Source organism: Anopheles coustani, chromosome 2 (assembly GCF_943734705.1).
Source record: "Anopheles coustani chromosome 2, idAnoCousDA_361_x.2, whole genome shotgun sequence".
In the NCBI taxonomy this organism is placed as follows: domain Eukaryota; kingdom Metazoa; phylum Arthropoda; class Insecta; order Diptera; family Culicidae; genus Anopheles; species Anopheles coustani.
Window position 1 is genome coordinate 67,249,967 of NC_071289.1, and position 13,164 is coordinate 67,263,130.

Here is a 13,164-nt window from a genome sequence, read left to right on the forward strand (position 1 = left end):
TCTGAAGTGCACCTTCACAAGGGTCATCCTGGCTAGTGTATTTCGGGATTTTCGTGTGCTCTTGGGGTCGCCTATGGGGAGCTCGTGAAACATGCTGACTCACGGTCGAGGCACGCGTGGGCACCGATGCTCGGGTACTGCCTGCTCATGCATGCCTCTCGCGGCCACTTCAGACACACGCTGGCCCGAAGACCGATGCGAGCCAATTGAGTGGTGGCAAAGATCCCGAACGGAAGATCCCGTTTAAGATCATCACACTTGATCGGTTGAGATCATGCGCATAGTTCACCTTGTTTGAGCGTGGTGTCTATTGCGCACCGGACCGATCCAACACCGGCTCCCGGGTTTGTGCTATTCAGTGGTGAGATCAGCCACGATCAGCAACTCGGTATCAAGGCCTCAATAAGAACTCGACGCTGCCTACCTATGGTTTCTATGATTTCACGATAGCACATTCGTCGTCTAAACATGACCGATCGTCTTCAGAGGCCTCAGAACGCTCTGTTCTGGGCGGGAAATGCTTTCGGGCTCGAAATCTTCACTGCGTACAGAAGTGGACCACTCAGTGCCTACGGTATCGCACAAAGTGTAGGCTTCCGCTACCCCCGAAAGGGTTTTGATCGAGACAGCACTTTTCATCGCATCATCGCAACCAAAAACCCCGATATCCGATGGATCCGGTGAGCGCACGAGAACGAGTTTTTCGAACGGAGTGTCAAGTGTTTTTGTATATCTTTTAACCATTTCATTTCGTGCACAGAAACGGCGGCGACGGCTCGCGAAGATGACTCCCTGAGGAAGGTGGGTTGTGTTGGGTGACGGAAGACTGGTGGTTGTTTTTTTTTCAAAGTCGTTTATGAATGAACTGCTGGCGTTCGCGCGTAGCTCGTTTCGAGCCTGCTGAAATCGTGAGCAGCTGGTGAAGGAGTCAAGTGGTTGGCTTTGAGGAAACATGTAAGAGTTAAACGCTGGTCTCTGAGTGTTCGGGGATGATGTTTTTGAATTGAATTTTGTTTGTTTTGAATGTTTTCTTTGTTACTGACCAGCAATTGCGTTCTTGATAATGGTATTAGACAGCTTCCGTACGTTTAAGAAACAACTCATCTTTGTTCTTAATAATTTTATTATTTTAGTCAATTCTCGAAAAACATTTCATTACTTCCTAACACGGGCAATTCTTTCACTGTGATTCCTATAATCCAATCTTAACGCCTATATGCCAAACTCGGAAAATACTCGAAAAGGGCGATAAAAGACCCATTTTTCGATTGTTAATACTTCATTATTATCCTTTCGCTCCCGGGTATCATCAAACCAGACACCCAATCACGTAATCAAGAAGGATAACTTCGATGATTAGATGAAATCAAAACGTGAGCACGATCGTCAGGGAAAGCAAAACAAACGGAAAAATCAAAACCATCGAAGAACCTTTACTTCTTGGTTTCGTTTCATTCATGTTTCGAGCTGGGCGCTCGAGGGAAAAAGATGTTAGACAAACTGGAAGCGTGTGCAACTACTCTCGCGAAAAAAGTAGTAACTAAACGGGACGAAGAAGAAACGCGACATCGAGCTCAAACTGGTTCACATTCCCACACCACTAACGTGCGTAGAGCGATAGGAGGAAAGCGTCTCGGGGCCTCCGGGCGCATTGGCACATTCTCGCACAGGTTAATCAAGGTTGCTCTCAATTGGAATTGGTCCCGGCTCCGATTGCAACGCGCTGCACCCGCCGCCTGCAGTCCGCTGGCTGGGAAAGCGTTTCGCTGCTCGCAGGGAGGAAAAACGGAAGGCTCAGTGTGTTTGTGTGCGAGGGATGCGAGCAAAAAATGGACCACCGATAATCGCTGCTCGGTCTACGGGACTTTGCGGCCGTCTTCTAGACTTCTCCCGCCGTCGATCGGTGCGTCGAAAGTCATCGCTTGAGATATCCAGCTGTGATCGAGCCGCACCGGACGGGAAAAGGGAGCGAAGACAAAAACGAATGCAGGACAAACACGGTCGAGGGGGGAGAAGAGCTGATCCGACACCTCTAGGCCGGGTCCGGGATTTGACGTTAGGCACGGAGGGAAACTTCCACTTCCACTTAGCTTCCAGATAATGAACATAATAGGCGAGCCATAATCATAATAATTTGCTTACTGAAATACACATTAATTATGGTCGTGAGAATATCCTTTTAAATTATGATAAATAAAAACATAAAAGAAAGACGTCTTCCACCGAAGACCGCGCGAGAAGCGTTCGAACGCGAACAGATTCGAGCAGTTAATTGAATAAACATCGGTTTAGATCGTGAGGAAAAACGATTGACTCTCCGTCGTCGTCCGGGGTTTTGTGACGAGATCTCGGAGGGTTCAGCTCATGTTTTTTGTTCAATAGCGGTGGCATTGGATTCTGTTTTTCCGATCGAGGATGGATTGGTGTTGTTTGGCATCACCAGGACAGGCTATTGCGTCTAGGCGGGGTGCCAGATGGAAAACCTTCAATCCGATAATCCGTCAGAAAAGGGAGTTGGAGAAGTGCGTTTTTATGCCCGATGGCTTACACGGGAAACGTGTTTATATTGCTCATCATTTTCGGATTAGCTTATGCGTATGACCCCCGCTGGGAGAAAATCAACCAACTATTGTTCAACATTGCCTTCGAACAAAATGCTTGGAAAAAGATTAACGAATGTTTGCCACCGTTGGAAATAATGTTTCGCCATCGTTGGAAACCGTTTGCTTTGAAATTGACACAAGAATCATGTTTTAGTTTTCATTTTAATTAGTAAAACATATTGTTCACTCATTGAAAAATACGTAAATATGATCATTATCATATAAGAAAATCATAAACCAATGGAAAAAACCAGGAATTTAATTTCGAATTATGAAAACTACATGTTATTCATGTAAATTTAAATTTAAACGATGTTATTGCAAACCTTAAGCCATTAAACTCTACATGACTTTAAACTGTTAAATAGGCTTCAAGGTGAAAATAAATCCCTTACGATTCTTTCAAAATCAGCGAAACACAATAACCAGGAACTAAACTGTTGTGAGGCACCGCATTATAGAAGATTCGATTTGCGATGTTCTCTCGTAAACTGCTACAAATTAAGATACGACTTGACACTAATAAAATCAGCGGCTCCACCAAAAGGGTATAGCTTTACCAAACCGAACCGATCATCATCGGGACCGGAATGAAATGATGAAGCGATTTTTATGACTGCAAAATTACTAACTCCTGCGCCCAAGGACGGTGAAACGCGCGAGAGAAAATCCATCGCAAATCGATTGTTTGTGTGTCCTTAAGTTCCCGTCTTCATGGGCTTCGCGAATCAAACACAAAGAAATGGGCCCCTAAAGTTTACACATTCCCTCAACCACCGACAAAGCTGCCAGGGCTTCGCGGGGGAAAGATTAAACTTTCGCTTCAACGCCCGGGAAGCGGGAGAAGGTGTGTTAGTTCGATGCAAACGGACGGTGCATAAAGTTGTGGAATTTATTTGCCGCGGCTTTCCAGGAAAACTGTACGGGTGCGAGCGTGTGCGCTTGATCCTTCCGTGCGCTGTAATCTTTTTGCGCTAACGAAGTAAAAGCCGAAGAATATCTTCCGGCAGGCAAAAACACAAATCCTCTTTAAAAACCGCCAAATCGGTCTCCACTTGGGCGTGCGTGTCCTCGTTTACAATGTTTCCTTCCTGTGCGCGGCCCTGGCGGGATTAAGTAAATTATTGTAATACGCTTGTTACGTTGAAATTGTGCATCGACTGGCAGCAAGGCTGTTTTGCTAATTTTATCGCTTTCGGCGGACCAAAACGCGACGATATGCCGACAGTGAAAATATTATGAATACCTCAGATGAATTTGGTAATGTTATCTGAGCTCGTAAAATTTATCTCATCAATTTGCGAGCATACATTTGAATCCCTTACTTCGTAAAGGTGTTGGTTCACTTAAATTTACTACACCAATTGAAACACAAACAATGACTTTTCAAATAATTTATTTCTCTTATTGTTATTCTTGCAGGTAAGCTTCCAAACCAAACCTCCAGAAAGGAACAATGTTTGGCACGCAGTGAGTAGAACATTTGGATAGTCTTTAAAATGAAGATATTCAAAGGATCCGAATTCCAGTTTATACTCAACCATTTTCAACAACCTCCCAATATCTAATGATTTTATTTAAAAAATTTAATCCAAGTTTAACTCGTCTCTCGTTGGGAGAACTGTGTGCACTATGGCTACCATCGCGGATAGAAGAGAAAAAATATTAATTTATTAAAAGTTTTATACGAAGCGAAGCACGAAGAAAGCAACCATCAAGGCGCCGAAGGGCAAGAGGCGTGTCCAAATCAAATCAATCTATGTTGAACATTTATATCCATCCTCCGTGTCTGTGCGCATGTATGTACCACGATGTAATCTCCGTTTGTTCCTTTCACTGTTGATGGTAATTGTTTCAGTTAATGCCCAGGGAAGCATGGAACATTGTTTTATACGGGAAAGCCTTGTCTGCGTACAAGAAACGATTTTCATCACGATCAACATGGTGGAATCGCATGGAGCAACCGCTTCGTAGGTTGCCCAACCACCTCTCGTGCTATATGGCTCTTTTGGATCATTTAAGACTTTATTCTGAAACACGTAAGATCTTCAACCCACTAAGTGTTTCAAGTTAAATAATTTTACCCTTCCCACCGTTCGGCGTCCTTTGAAGTGACCCAAGCAGTTGGGCATTTATCATATCGTTCCTTTTTTTGCTGCGATTTTATTAGTGACGTAGAGAAAAAAGCCTAATTCCATCATCGGGGGGTTTTGATGGAAGTAGAGGGAGTTTCTTAGCATTCGTGCACCTGTCCCTGACGAACTCAATGCAAGATGCAGCCTCTGATGCTACAACGTTGCATCCGTCCTCGCGAGATGGATGAAATCACGGATGAACCATAAATCACCGCCGGAAAACCGTGGGATGCGTTTCAATGCAGTTCATTGCAGTTGGATCAGCCTGGGGAACAAACTGCCCTTCTTCAGTCCATGTCCAGTGTTGGACATACTGGGAGAATATAGTCAGTTCATACCGACCCGAGACATCGCGACAGTCCGTTGGATATAATTTATGAATGAGCATTAAAGATGTATTTTAACGATGGACATCTTGCTACCATCATTCATGCAACATACATATTTTGTTTCCCAAGTGGCTTCCATCAAAAACCGGTTTTCGCAAATTTGAAAATATCATTTATGAAATTTGTCAGCTCATTCAGTACTTGGTAAAAGTTCTATATCTTCTAATTTATTACATTCCTTTTTTTCAAATGGAATTTTTCTATGTTTCTATGCTAGGCCAATTTACTTCCTTCAACTAGTTTTACAAGCCAACTTTTATGCTTTATAAAACCCTTGATGTTCACCCTCTTTCACAACCCCGAACGAGTTTGCCTTCGCAAATAAATATTGGCTACTTTCATCGTCCCGGGCCTTTCATTTGTCTATTCGTGGACGATGATTGATTGCATAAATTATTCCGCTACACGATCGTCAATTGATCGCACGGGATTATCCTCGACGCAAGGGCTAAACTCGGCCGAGACTATGCTCCATCGGCGACTAACCGGGCGCTCATCGCTGAAGCGATCCCAAAAATCGAACATATTAACGGCGCGTTCGTATGATAATGGCTTCGAAAGTGAAATAGATCGGTTCAACTCTTCGTTTTTCTCCTAAACCGTTACGGCACGCCGTCGAATCGGCAAATGCTGTGCGCGTGACTGTGGCGAGCGATGGACCGTAGCTGGATCATTTAATTGGGTGGAAGAGATCCCTCTATCGGGCGCGATTTGTCCATCGTGGACGAGACCGGGACGAGTCATTCTCCGTTTTTCTACCTCCCGAAGCCAGACGAGATAATGTTGATGGAAAATGGGGGGGCTTATTTTCCCTTCACTTGGATGGTCTAGCCGCGACGAACAAGTGAAGATTTTAAAAGCGATCATGATGGGAGATCGTTGCTAGATTTGACCTGTCCCGGATGGGGAAAACGAAAAAGAAAAGCACCCAAGACGGACGTACGCAACGTAAATGATCTCGTTATAGACATTAAAATCGTAAATTGTATTAATATAAATTAATTTTTCGTGCCGAGAAAACAACATCGACGAACGGCGACCACTGGTGTCCCGGGTGTTGGTAACGACCTACAGATATCTTCCTTCTCTCGCCCGGTTTCCCCAAGGCGGCCCTGGCGATCGTTTGAGGCGATCAAAATTAAATGATTGATTATTTTCCTTCCCCGGTGGCAGCACGCCATTAGAGGCACGCGGGGGGAAAAATGGAGGACGGTTCCTTCCCGGGGAAGCACGAAGCCTTCCTTTTACCGATGCTCGCCCGTCACGGAACACTTCTAATTGACGATGAAAATAGTGATTTGATCTGGTTAATGATGCGCTACGATCGCTTCGGGATGGTTCGTGGAAATTGGTGCAGGAACTACGCATGCTTTAGCGGGGCGCAGCGATTGCAATGTTGCTGTCTTGGACTTACCAGTTTTTTTTTGTCTGTGGCTCGGTTGAAATCACTTTTCTAAACCACTTCAGTCACCGATTGGAAGGAATTTTGGCAACCGCAAAAACAATGCTACCGTTAGTTTACAGCCGAAATTTAAATATATTTTTTGATTCCACAACGATGCGACGACACCATCGAAAGGTGCTAAATCCGATGGCGCATTCTCTTTTGACTTTTCCTCGTTGTTTTCCTCCCTCTTTTCCTTTTACGACTCTCCGGTAGATTCATCAATCAAATTCAACATGACCTCTTACGTAGCGCATCACGGAACGAAATCTTTATTTTGGGGGCCGTTGTTCAACGCCAACGAGAGAGGTACATGAACTTCATGTTTCGGGCTGGTTTTTGAGGAAAACTGTTTACTAGTGGTTTCGCTCCGTCCGGGTTTCGTTCCTGTTTTCGATGACAAATGGTAACGATCCTGCGGCGATTTTCCCTCGCCGGCGCCACGGTTTACGGTTATTATTTACGGCGTGTCACAAGTAATCGATTCACATTGTTTGATTTAATTTAACTTTTGCATAAGGATCGTTTTTCTACCGCAATACAACCCAAATTGTTTTTTTTTAAATTATTGGTTCAAATGATTTTGATCATTATTCACGTTTCACAGATAACATTTCAAACGCTTTAACTGATTCACCTGATTCTTCCACAAATTTATTGACTTGTTTCATAACTTTCACAACGCTGAGTAATAGGAAAACCCCCATTTTTAACAGCAACGATCACATAAACGTCTATCGAAGGGGCGCAAAATATTAATCATGCCCGGCATTTCCTCCGAAGCACCTTGCTTCCTCGCGTCGGCGCGGAAAACCGACGAGGTGGGAGTTGACTTTTTCACCGCGTGGTGAAGGCAACGAAATGCCATCACAGTCACTAGCCGGGGAACAATCGAATGTATTGTCGTAAAAAAAAATGAAAGTGTTAAAAATTATGTGCTTTTGCGGTTTTTATTTTCGAAACTCTCCCCCACATGGTGGTTGTGTTCGCCCTTGTTCGACGGAACTGAGTTGTGCTGGCTCTGGGACACCACGTTTATAGGTCACCCCGGTGTGTGTGTGTGTGTGTGTGTGTGTTTGTGTCAAGCGGCTATGGGAAGCTTGCCACGTCGAATAAATGCTACATTGAGCTGAATAAAGTACCATGCAGATATGCACGGTGTTGGGAGGTTAAAGGAAATTACTAACGCCCCTCGGTTGGCAATCGGGGGTGGTTTTCTTTCCCCGTGAATGTTGTTCATTTTAGCGCGCCGAATCAAGAGAAAACACCCTTTTGGGAAGGGGTGCGTTTCGGCGGCACTTGCACCACGGTTTCCCACGGTAACCATCACGTTGCCACAAAACCACAAAACATGGCTCACTCTCTATGGCGCCTTAGATGGCGTATGTGCAAGAAGGCAAAGGTGGTTGCAAATGTCTCGCGCAAGATGGTTTTACGATGTGAAACGCGCGCGCTGCAATAAAAAAGGAAGCAAAACGCACATCATAACGGCGGGCACTGACAAATAGCTGCGCTTATCTAGTTTCCATGCAAGTGTCTATTGTTTCGCATTGGGAAGGTTTCATTTGGGACAAATTTGCATTGAAATCAATTAAGATTTTGAAGAAATAAATCAATACAGGTGCACTTAGTTTGACAAGTGAAACTGACTCTGGAAAATCGTTCTACAGAGTTTCCATAATTAGGTGTTGAAATGGAAATCATCCTTATAGGTATCTATTAACGATAAAAAAAACCAGCAAAACTCAATGATGGTTCTATTTTAAACGCATAATATATGTATTTGCTGGTTAATAATACGTTTTACCTATCGATTTCAACATAAACAACTTTTCAGAAGTCAAACCACCTCGCCCCTCCAGCCCGGCAGCCCAGTTGATCCAGGGACCCATCACTGTCACTGTTCGAATTACAGCTGTCAGTGACGTTGTGTCAGAGTGGACATCGGTTGACCAAGCGACGGTTTTCCGGTGCTTTGGATGGGTTGTTTGCTTTTCCCTCGCATAAGCAAACGTCAACATCCTCGATAGGCCGCTGAAAATAAGTCCTTTCGGAAGGGAAGAACGTGTCCGAGCCGGCCTGCGGATGTCGTATGCAAAACACGGCAAAATTGCTCACGATTTTTACCACGCCGTCGAATTTATGCTTTTACATGAATTGCAATTATTTTTTTCTCCACCCTGCTTCTTTGCGAGTGTGTGTGCTTTTGTTTTCATTATCTCTTTCTCCCTTCGGTTAATCTTGTATAGCGTTTATGTTTGGGTTTATCGGAGCTGCGTTTTGTGACACGATATAATTTTCCAGCCCGCAGTAGCCGCTCGTCCGGTGCTCGTGGCCGTCTTCCGGTGATTCGAGCCAAAATTAAGCCAATATTTGGCTCCAACGCCCGCGGGTACACTTTGACGGCTATCAACCGGGAGCTGCCGGGAGTTGCCTACATGCACCGACGAAATTTCCGGTAGCACCGAAACTGGGCAATTGCACTTGCGGTTATATCAGGAATATTTTAGCTTTAAAGGGGGTACTTCCCTTTTTCTACTGCAGTAAAAACGATTGTTAATGTTAGAGCTAACAAACAAAAACCCAAAAACGAAACTGAGAAAGCAAACGAATTATGAAAATGTAGCCATCCAAAGCAATTAAATGGTGAGGGCAACTCGAGAGCATGCAACTATCGACCCCGCTATCGATCGGAACCGAACAACATTTTAAGGCAAACGGTGTGCTGCGTTGGGTTGATAGAAAAGTGCAGCTCGGCAGCAACGGCAAAAAAAACAAAAACATCTAATCGGTTTCCACGCATCGCCATGCACGCCCATTTGCGTGACACCTTTGCACCCCTCGAGTCAATCTCCTCGAGCGAATGGGGATAGCGATAATTTCGACGCTGAACTTCTGAATGAAAAGAGCAGATCCCGCGAATTCGTTTTCGCAGCCTAATTGGTGATGAAACACACGATTTTGTGAAGCTTTGGCTTCCAGCGCATGCGATGTCTCGACGAGCACGACGATGGCGTGATGCAGACGGACGCAGCGGGATTAAGCCCGCAACAAAGACGACTCGGGGCAGCGGCGTGTGGGGAGGATAAAGATTATGCTCGTGATCAACCACGGACACGGCAGGTTGTCGAGAACTGGCAAGTAAATACAGAAGCTAACGATAATCATTGACAAAATAATAACAATAACTGCCAGATTGAGAATGCTATAAAAAAAGAATAGAAAAGCAAAGGAGGATTTGAAAATTTCCTAAAACGATTTTTTTCTACATAGGTTTTATCACTTGAGATGCCGGTGTTACTTCTTCTTGGAATTGTGCTACATTGTATCGCTCCACCTTGAATAATTTTCATTTAATGTTCCTCCTTTTGTTCATTAATCTTGTCTGACATGCGCTACATACAGTATGTGCGGTAGTTTAAAACAGTCGTTGGGATATCGCATTACATGCTTCGACAAGCGTTTACTTTTTTACACGACTCTCGATGCTGCTACGTGTTCGTAGTAACGGTTTTCCAAACGATGTCCTTCATTTTCACACGCAATCGACAACGCAGGGCCCTTCGCGGAATGGTAGAAAAAGCGCAACCGACGATTCACACGGGCTGCACCGTGGATAAATGGTTCGAATTATAGTACTATTTTCAAGTGAGACGACCCCGTTCAGTTGCGACAATTATTGGAACTAACGCTTCGACGTGGCTTGACTGGTAGCATTTTTACTTACGTTGTCTTAGAAAGGTTAAGTTGTTAGTTTTGTCGCAGTTTATTTGTTTGGACTTGTTTGTTCTACTATAAAATTGGGTTTAAACATGCTCTTCCGTGTCGGCAATCATTGTACATCTAATTGTTTCCACCTTCAATTTAAGAAACCGATATTACGTATCTTCATTCCCAGTTCCCACACGTAACTTTTGTAAATTATTTCTGTAAAGCTGGTATGCAGCGAAGTTCGAGTTTCAGTTTATTATTTTCCTGCTTCGCCTACTCTTTTATGGTAACATTCTTCTGATCTCCATCTCGATGAAACATTCTTGGAACTTCAAACGAAGTCCCGTGCTCCTCCCCTCCAAACGATCGCGCCTGCACCATCGATGCATCCGGTGATTGCATTGTCTAGTAATTAATAACCACCATACCACCCACACAGAGAGGGTGAGAGACACAGGGGCCACCCCAGAAGCAGCCCACCAGCCGTCTCAAACGCCACAAACCAAAAGGAAACAACAACACTCCGCCTGGTGTAATTGTTTTCCGCGACCGGTGGGTGAAGTGGCGTGGGGTGCGGTTTGCGCTACTTCTCGTAGACGCTAATAAAAATAATTTCAAGAGGCACGCAATCAATTTAAATAAGTTTAATGCTGATGCCAATTGTAATTAATGTTGATACGTCGGCGCTCGCCTCGAACGTGCGAGTTTGCGGCTGTTGCAACCTGCACTTGCAGGGTCCCTTTCTTAGGTGTGTGTATGTGTGTTTGTGTTTCAGTGGTTGCATGAACGTTTGTGTCCGTGTGCCGTTGCACTAACAACTTTCCCGAAGCACACTTTAGCCTCATTGCTCAGGCAGCATCGAAGAATGGCAAGTGCAAGTGCATTGCAGCGATTAAATGTACTATTGAGACCCACGTTCTGTCTCCTTCTTTCGACGTTATTGATCCGTTTATGCTCCGTAGTTTATTTTTTTGTTTTGCGCCCTTCGTACTCTATTTCTCTCCTTCCGTTCGAATGGCCACCACCACCGTTCCCCGTGGCGATTCCACACTACAGCCGATATGGTGGTAATGGTGGCGGTGCAGGGTGCATCGGTGCACCCTGTTCCGATGCCCATCGTTGCACTGCCGGACGCCGACCTCGGCGGCTTCTCCACGCTCCGGCCAATCCGGTTGTCGGTTGACCGCAGTTTGATTTTTTACTCGAAAATGATTGACTAATTACGTGCGTCAAAACGCTTGCAAGCGGACTAAACGCAATGCAAACACTCAAATAGGCCTTCGACGTGCACCGGTACAGTATTTAATCGTATTTTTTTTCTCTTTTCTTTCCTCCTTCTCTCCTTACTTGTCCCATCGTCGCGACGGTGGCACTTCCGGACGCTCAGCTGTACGAAATCAACGATGACCCGAAGCGGAAGGAATTCCTGGACGACCTGTTCCTGTTCATGCAAAAGCGAGGTAAGTGCCGCATTTTTTTCCTATCTTTCCACTGGTAATTGATTTTCCGGTAAAAACAATCTATCAAATCGTACGACTTCCGATTGTGTGAGTCATCCCGGGTTCGGCCAGCACACGAGGGCGAGGGAAGTGAACAGGATAAAAGGTTACCCCCTGGGCTCCGTATAAGAATCGAATTCTTTTGCTATCGTGTAGCAATTGAAATTTAGTGTAGCATTTCCACTGGCAGAAATTCCTGGAACATTGAGTCATGGAAAGCATCCTAGCGAATTCCAAGAGCATTCAAGTTTATCACGCCATGTTTTTTGTTCTTCTCACGAATCAACACCGAATGATGAACCCTCCCGATTCCGGGCTATCGTTAGAATTCAATTAATCATTCTTTCCGACCTGCTGGAATTGGCCTGTTATTGGTTTGTTTTCCCTTTTGAGCAAATCATGTTTCTTTCTTTGCTTAATTTGTCCCTGCTAATTGTTTTCTGGGTACGATTAAATTTCAAAATTGCCCCGTCCATGACAATTTGGGATGAGTAAAAATGATAAATGATTTTATTCACATTCGATAACCGAGCAAGTTCGCATAAACACCCACAATCGTAGTCACCCACTCGGTAAAACAGTCTTCCTAAAAACAACCTCCGTTGCGGTTCTAAAGTTAGAAAGTGGAACACCATAGACTGTTATAAATCCGCTCACAAATTCACAGATGAATAAACCTCCGATGGAATTTAACGGTGGCAATAAGGCCAAGTATCAACGAAACGTTCTAACTGCCGCAGAAAAGTGAAGCAGTTTGTCCGTACTTTATTTATGCACTCCGTGGCGCTTCATTCATCAACGCCAAAAGCATGCATGGTGGAGTGTAAAGGGGGTGCGGGACATGTCCGTGGAAGGAAAATCCTGACGGATGCATCATGTCTGCTGATGAAATCAAGTTATGCAGTTTCAAATTTAATATTTTACGATCCCACCAAGCTGGCAGAACCTCCAATCCCGAATGGAGCTGCAAATGGGGGATCTCATAAAGTGGGTTTGCAAACGATTCTGCCGTTGAAGCAGAGGGCAAACATCGCGGCGTTGGTCGGACGGGTTTTGGATTTCATACGTACATTCATAAAATCTGCATCGGCGTCGTCGCCGTCGTCGTGCCCTAAGCCGTGCATGAGTGGAGCGATTTCGACGAATCATTACTCCGTGCGCCATTTTCAGGAAGCAGAACGGGCGACAGCGTCGTGCAGTTTTATGGGCCTGGTGTTTAATGTTTCCAGGGCTACGAAAAGCAAAACAGTTGTTTTCTAAGCATGCGAGAAAAGTGCTCTGCGCCCCAATAAATGTGCCGCGAGCTAAAATTGTGAATGAACTTTAAATTTGGTGTAAATTTTAGCGACTACTTCAACGTCAACCCGGTTCTTCAATACATGC

General features: G+C 44.7%; 1 protein-coding gene across 2 annotated transcripts in view; it reads left to right on the forward strand.

The window, feature by feature from the left end:
• The window catches only part of LOC131261990 (protein dead ringer), a 95,796-nt gene that overhangs the window by 47,520 nt on the left and 35,112 nt on the right, over window positions 1-13,164 (forward strand). Inside the window, exons 5-6 of one of the 2 annotated variants that reach the window (XM_058263877.1) lie at window positions 4,026-4,073; window positions 11,670-11,742. In XM_058263877.1, coding sequence (XP_058119860.1) covers window positions 4,026-4,073; window positions 11,670-11,742 — 121 coding nt within the window. The remainder of the gene's footprint in view (window positions 1-4,025; window positions 4,074-11,669; window positions 11,743-13,164) is intronic. The other variant, XM_058263878.1, reaches the window with a different exon arrangement.